At 56.8% G+C, this 7,359-nt stretch overlaps 1 protein-coding gene across 6 annotated transcripts in view; it reads right to left on the reverse strand.

Annotated features, from left to right (window-relative positions):
• Positions 1-2,403, reverse strand: part of PKMYT1 (protein kinase, membrane associated tyrosine/threonine 1) — a 41,311-nt gene extending 38,908 nt beyond the window's left edge. For 2 of the 6 annotated variants that reach the window (XM_078344387.1, XM_054242509.2), the window contains exons 1-2: positions 2,102-2,403; positions 745-911 (exon numbers count right to left, since the gene is read on the reverse strand). Coding sequence is in view for 3 of the 6 variants with exons in the window: in XM_054242509.2 (XP_054098484.1) it covers positions 745-816 (72 nt within the window). In the remaining 3 variants the exon portion in view is untranslated. Of the gene's footprint in view, positions 1-744; positions 1,507-2,101 lie in introns of those variants that run through there. The other 4 variants (XM_054242506.2, XM_078344389.1, XM_054242505.2 and 1 more) reach the window with 2 other exon arrangements.
• Positions 2,404-7,359: the final 4,956 nt, after the last annotated feature.

The raw sequence follows: 7,359 nt of genomic DNA on the forward strand, positions 1-7,359 counted from the left end.
TTGCATTCCAGCCTGGGCGAGAGATCGAGACCCCATCTCAAAAATACATACATACATAGTACATACTATTCAAATGGTCTTGTCTTCGTCTGCACCACAGCATGGAGTAAACCACATTCCAAGGTTTTTCTCTTTACTGGAGAATGGGATTAGGAGCCAACATCTGCACAGTGGCCACTGACCAATTGTCAGTGAGGGCAGTGGAGGATAGCCCTTAACACCAAGAAATGTTATAATATTGTTTTAGTTGTTCTTATAAAGATTTCCACTGGGTGCAGTGACTCATTCCTGTAATCCCAGCACTTTGGGAGGCTGAGGCAGAAGGATCGCTTGAGCCCAGGAGCCCGAGACCAGCCTACACACCATAGTGAGACTCCCCTCTCTACAGATAAAAGAATTAGCCTGGCATGGTGGCGCACACCTGTAGTCTCAGTTCTTTGGGAGGCTGAGATGAGGGGATCACTTGAGCCCAGGAGGTTGAGGCTGCAGTGGGCGACAGAGCAAGATCCTGACTCAAAAAAAAGCTTCTATATCCCAACTTTGAATAGATTGACCATTTTATCCTTTTTGTTCTGAGCTACCAGATTCTTACCCATCTGTCATTTACATTCTCAAGAACACAAAAAATGCTAAGTATGTTATCACCAAACTTTGCTTTTGAATTCTGATATTGTTTTATGTTTCTCATAAGACAACTGAATGGAAATCTGTGTACCCTGACCCACCCACACAGGATCATCATACCTGAATTACTATGGGTAAACAGGACAATCTCACACTCCAAATTGGTGGGGGTGGGCGGGCGCGGTGGCTCATGCCTGGAATCCCAGCACTTTGGAAGTCGGAGGCTGGCAGATCACTTGAGCCCAGGAGTTCGAGAGCAGCTTGGGGACCATGGTGAGGCTCCACCTCTACAAAAAATTTAACAATTAGGTCGGGCGCGACGGCTCACGCCGGTAATCCCAGGGCTTTGGGAGGCCGAGGTGGGAGGATCATCTGAGGTCAGGAGTTTGAGACTAGCCTAGCCAACATGATGAAACCTCATTTCTACTAAAAAGACAAAAATTAGCCGGGTGTGGTGGCGGGCGCCTGTAATCACAGCTTCTTAGGAGGATGAGGCAGGAGGATCGCTGGAACCCGGGAGGCGGAGGTTGCAGCGAACTGAGATCGCACCACTGCACTCCAGCCTAGGGCATAGAGGGGAAACTCCGACTCAAAAACAAATAAACAAATAAATAAAGTATAATAATTAGCCAGAAGTGGCTACTGGCGCACGCCAGTAGTCCCAGCCACTTGGGGAGGCTGAGGCCGGAGAACTGCTTGAGCCCGAGAGGTCGAGGCTTCACTGAGCTATGCTCGCGATACTGCACTGTAGCCTGGGCGCCAGAGCGAGACTCAGTCCCTAAAAAAGTCACCAGAAAAACAAAAAAACAAACTGGTAGGGAGGAGCGCCTCGGGGTCGCAACGAATCCACGGATCCTCAGGCCAGGTGGGGGCGCCCACTGCGCGTGTGCAGTGCCTGGTCTCCAGGCTATTCGAGGGCAGGGAGCAGAGGTGGCACCTGGGGCACAGCGATTGGCTGAGACCAGGAGAGGGCGGGAAGAAGAACTTGGCGGAGAGCGCTCTTATCTCTGATTGGCTGTCAAGAGTAGCCCGTGCCAGCTGCCGGGAGGGACCCGTAGGCCGCGAGCGCACTAGTCTCTGATTGGCTGGAGCACGGCGGCGGACGCCTGCGATTGGCCGGGCCGGTCGGAGCGCGGCGCGGGGTCACCTCGGCAGGTTCGAGGCAGCCGCTGGCTGCGCGCTCCGGAGCCCTGGGGTGGCGGCCGCAACTAAGCTGGCGGCGCGGCTGCCCCGCTCCAGCTCGCACCCGCGGCTCGCCCGCGCCCGCGCCCACTCGCGACTGGGCCGGGCCCGCTCATCACTGCCGCCGACCCCGCTGCCCCCGCCGTCCCTGCCGCACCCGCCGCTGCCCGGCCTGCCGCTGGGCCTGAGCCCCGGGCCGCCGCCGCCCTCTGCGCTCGCCCTGGCCGAACTGCCGCCGCTGCCCGCGCTCCCGCTGCGGCCCGAGCCGCTGGCGCCGTGGGGTCCCGGAACGCACCTGGCGCTGCCTGAGCTGCCGCCCGAGGCCTGCGCGCCCGCGCCGCCCGCAGCCGCGCTCGCTCTGCAGGATCTGCCGCGCCTGCCCGCGCCCGTGCCGCCACCCGCGCACCTGCCGCTGCCCCCGCTGCCCGAGGCCGCCGTCGCCGCCGCCCCCGAGCCCGTGGGCGCGCGCGGCCGCTCGCCCCTGGTCTCCGAGCCGCCCCCGCAGCCGCTGCCGCCGCTGCCAGCGCGGCCCTCGCCCTTCAGCCTGCTGGCACCCCCGGCTACCCGCGACCCGTGGCCACTGCCCGCTTTTCCCCCGCCCCCACCGCCGCATTTCTTCCTGTCGCCTCCCTGCTGACGCGGCCCTCCCGCGGCGGGTGAGTGAGCAGCCCCCTGCCTGGACACAGGGCCAGTGTCCCTAGCCGCCTTCCCTGGGCATGGATTCAGAGGAGGGGGGTCAGAGCCAGGTTTGGGGAGGAGAGAAAGGGGAATCGGGCCGGGTGCGGTGGCTCAAGCCTGTAATCCCAGCACTTTGGGAGGCCGAGGCGGGTGGATCATGAGGTCAACAGATCGGGACCATACTGGTCAACATGGTGAAACCCCGTCTCTACTAAAAATACAAAAAATTAGCTGGGCATGGTGGCACCTGCCTGTAATCCCAGCTACTCAGGAGGCTGAGGCAGGAGAATTGCCTAACCCAGGAGGCGGAGGTTGCAGTGAGCCGAGATGGGGCCATTGCACTCCAGCCTGGGTAACAAGAGCGAAACTCTGTCTCAAAAAAAAAAAAAAAAAAAAAAAAAGAGAAAGGGGAATCGGAAGCAGCCCAGGTGTGGTAGAGAAAGGGGCGAGTCTGAAAATAGACTCGTCTAAAGCTTCGGGTTTTTCTTCCATTTTCCCCCTGGTGCCCTGTCCTCTTGCTAGGTTACTATGTAACCTATCCCCTGGGCTGATAACCTGGCTTGTGATCAGGGCAGCGGGCGGGGCCCACGGCCCATGTCCAAGGAGATGAAAACAAAAGCTCAAAGTGCTTTAACTATATCCAGATGTTTCATTTCCCTTATAAAGGATCTGGATGCCACGGCTAAGATCATCCTCAGTTTATGGCTGTTGAAAATTCTGATCCTGACTCAAAAGACTTAAGAAGTCTAACTTTCAGCTGAAACAGATCCAGGGGTTGGGCTGCCCGTGCACAGCAGGGAAGCTATGGTGTGGATCGATACTGGACCCGAAGGTCACATGCAAGCGCTGTGAAGTCATCCCCACGGGACAGGAGAGCTTCCCTACCCCTCCTTCCCGCGCTGGGCCCTGAGAAGAGGCTCCTGTTCTCTCTGGCTTTGCCCGCACCCCTCCCGCCAGTTTCTGTGCAGCCTCTGCGACTCAATAAAGTTCTCTTTGTTCCCTACGTGGCCTGAGCTCAGGTAATCAGGCGGAAGTTCTGTCTCAGTGGGCTCTTCTCCAGCAGCCCAGGACCGGTATCAGGAAGCCAACCTTGACCCTGGGGGACCTCGGAGAGCCCGGGCCCCACCACCGAGAAAGGCAGTGTACTAGTTCCTTGTGACTGCAGTAACAAATGTGTACACGCTGAGTGGCTTCGAACAACAGAAACTTACTCTTTACAGTTCTGGAGGCCAGAAGTCAGAAATCAAGGTGTGGGCAGGACCATGTTCCCTGTACCGGTGCTAGGGGACGGTCCCTCCTGCCTCTCTCACTGCCTGGTGGCTCCAGGCCTTCTGTGGCTTGTGGCCACATCACTCCAGTTCTTGCCTCCCTCTTCACATGGCCTTCTCCCCAGGTCTGTTTCCAATCTCCCTGTTTTTATCTTTTAAGAGGTCAGATTGTCATTGAATGTAGGTCTCACCTGAAATCTAGGATAATCTCATTTTGATATCTTCAATTAATTACATGTGCAAAGGCCCTTTTATCAAGTAAGGTCACATTCCCAGAGTCCAGGGCTTAGGTGGTGGAGGTATTTTGCGTGCCCCCATCCAATCCGGACAGGCAGTGTCCTCTCTTCTTTGGGGCTGGCCTGCCTTCCCAGCTGCCTTCCCAGAACAGAATGTGTCTTAGGTCCTGTCTCAGTGACTTGGAGCCCTGGGTGCCCTTGGGCAGGAGCTGATGGCACTAGTACCTTAATAAAGTTCTTACTGGCACCTGAAGAAAACAGAGTGACTCTCCTTCCCCTTCTCTGACTTACGGCCGATGCCCATTCCCTTTGGCTTGCCACTCCCCGAACTTTATATAGTTCAGACCTCCTCTCAGCTAAGAAACAGGAAGTACAGGGACAGAGTCTACTCTTAAAGACAGCGCAGCCCCAGGGGCCCCCACCCTTACAGGGTGGGAGCAGTAACTGCTGCTGGTTGAAATTGACAGTTACAGCTGATAATAAAGTTAATTGTTACCCAGTCAATGGAGTCTGCCCAGGTTCACAAGTGAAACCTCCCATGTGCTCTGACACAATGTGCTTGCCTTGAGTCAGTGCCTACCTCAATCCCCCGGGAGGTCTCAGGGTTGAAGCAGAACTGTCTCCTCTCTGCTTTACGGCCAGGAGGCACCTGAGGTTTGGGCAGCTGTGACTTGCTCAGGGAGCCCTGGGGTGGGAGTCCCACAAGGTCCCAGGAGTCCAGCCCGCTGTCGCCTGCAAGTGGGGAGCAAAGGGCACTTTCCAGGTCAGGGACGTGGCTGTGAGAGTGAGCCAGCAGGTGGAGGGGAGTCTCCCCAGCAATCAGATCCAGATGCAGTTCTCTGTGGAGGTTTCCCTGTACTGAGACTCAAAGAATTTGGGAAAAGGAGGAACGGAGCAGTGCTTGGGAGGCCCAGAAGAAGGAGAGGCCCTGCCCCAGTGCCTGTCGGGAAAGAGGCTCAGGAGGCCCTCCTAGCCCACCCAGGGGACTGGCTCTGAAGTCAGGCATCTCCTGCTTCCCGCTGTGCACTTGGCCAGGTTGGCTGAGCTCCCTGAGTTCCTTCCTGTCTGTGAAGGCGCGCAGCAAGCCCCTGAAGGTGACTGCCGCACCACCGCGATCTGGCTGCACCTTTTGGTTTGGGAGCCAGGGGACTGGCTTCTCTACCTGTAAGATCAGGGTCTCAGCTCCTCCGGGTGCAATGGGTGACTCTGCCCTTGGAGTTCTTAGCGAGCAGCCCCCACACCAACCCCCGAACTCTTCCTGGTGCATGGGGCTCCTGGTAACTTGGTTCCCTCCCTTAGAGGGGCCACACTTCCCCTCTAAGAGGTACAAGTTAACCCACTTCCACCCCATTTAAGCTGAACTCTGGTTTCTTCTGCCCACCTGAGCCTTCCTTCCCCTCTACCCTCCTAGATGGAACAAAAACGAGGTCCATTTTGTCGCTCCAGGAAGGGGCTGGTGGAGAGCCAGCTTCCTTTCCTCCCAGGGTAGTACAGTGGGGAAGGTTCCCCTCTCCCACCTCCTTCCCCAGACATGGCAGATGGGGGAGGGGATTTCGCTGGACACGTTAAAGTGCCTTTGAGGTGGTAACTACACCTAGGGGCCCTCACTTATCCATATCAATGTCATTCCGGCCCAAAGTCCCCGAATAGGCCCTAACCTTAACCCTTCCATTCCCAAGATCCAACTGAATCCAGGTGCACGGGTGTGCCTAGGAGAGGGTGTGGGGCCTCCCAGCCTAGGCCTAGTGAGGGCTGAGGACAACAGGCAAATTGCTGCCCACTTGTCCTGGGAATCCTCCTGACATAGGCAGCTCCTCGACCACGCTCTTCCAGCCTCTCCTAGGCTCCGAGATGTTTCCACATCTGTACTTTTACTCTGCCCACCCCCCTACCCAACCCCGGGCTTGGGGAAATACTTTGTGTTATCTTCGAGATCTGGAGTGGGAGACTTACGGTGGGAGGAGGCTGAAGCCGCCCGGGGCCACTGTGAAGGCAAGTCCAGTGGGTTGGTCACCTGGGTGGGGGTGTGCCCATCCGCTGAGCGGCCACCTCCCACAGCTGACCAGTTCCTGGAGTATGGGATTTCTTTCCTCTTTGCTCGAGTGTGGAGCTGTTGGGCCAAAGAGGAATTGGGGTCATAAAAACCTGGGGTCAGGCTGGGTGCGGTGGCTCAAGCCTGTAATCCCAGCACTTTGGGAGGCCGAGGCGGGTGGATCACGAGGTCAAGAGATCGAGATAATCCTGGTCAACGTGGTGAAACCCCATCTCTACTAAAAATACAAAAAATTAGCTGGGCATGGTGGCGCGTGCCTGTAATCCCAGCTACTCGGGATGCTGAGGCAGGAGAACTGCCTGAACCCAGGAGGCAGAGGTTGCGGTGAGCTGAGATTGCGCCATTGCACTCCAGCCTGGGTAACAAGAGCGAAACTCCGTCTCAAAAACAACAACAACAACAAAAAAAACCCTGGGGTCACTGGGCGAGGTGGCGCACACCAGTAATCCCAGCACTATGGGAAGCTGAGGAGGGTGGATCACTAGGTTAGGAGTTCAAGACCAGCCTGGCCAAGATGGTAAAACCCCATCTCTACTGATAGTACAAAAATTAGCTGGGAAAGGTGGTAGGTGCCTGTAATCTCAGCTACTCGAAGGATGAGGCAGGAGAATTGCTTGAATCTGGGCGCAGAGGTTGCAGTGAACCGAGATCGCACCACTGCACTGCAGCCTAGGCGACAGAGTGAGACTCTCATCTCAAAAAAAGAAACCAGGCGTGGTGGTGGGTGCCGGTAATCTCAACTACTTGGGATGCTGAGGCAGAATCACTTGAACCTGGGAGATGGAGGTTTCAGTGAGCTGAGATTGCTGTTGCACTCCAGCCTGGGCAACAAGAGTGAAACTCCATCTCAAAGAAACAAACAAAACAACAAAACCCGGGGTTCTCTTATGCCCTTTTCGGGCACCACACCCACCGGATGTGTGCAGCCCCCCACCAGGCTATGACATAGGGGTTTAGAGCTGCCTGTGGAACCGGTGGGCCGCCAAGGCAGGGCCCTACTGCAAGTGGACCAGCCGTTCCGCTGTCCCTCGGATGCAGGACTCAATATTCAAACTGAGAATGTCCCTCGAAAAAGTGGGATAAGCCGATCACCTTAGGCCCAAGGCAAAGAAGGACTTGTTTGGGCCAGGGGAATAGAATAGTCCCTGGGTTGGGGCTTGTAGGTGGGGGCCTTCCCGAGGGTCAGGCTCACCGGCTGCCTCCTGACAGCTGCCCAAACCTGTACGGCTGGATTCCTCGAGGCCCCGGAAAGCTTCGAGGGAGCCCACGAACTGGCTGGCCTCTGTCTGCCTTTCTTCTCTGCTCTCCCCACCCCCGT

This window comes from Callithrix jacchus, chromosome 12, assembly GCF_049354715.1.
Source record: "Callithrix jacchus isolate 240 chromosome 12, calJac240_pri, whole genome shotgun sequence".
Classification (NCBI taxonomy): Eukaryota; Metazoa; Chordata; class Mammalia; order Primates; family Cebidae; genus Callithrix; species Callithrix jacchus.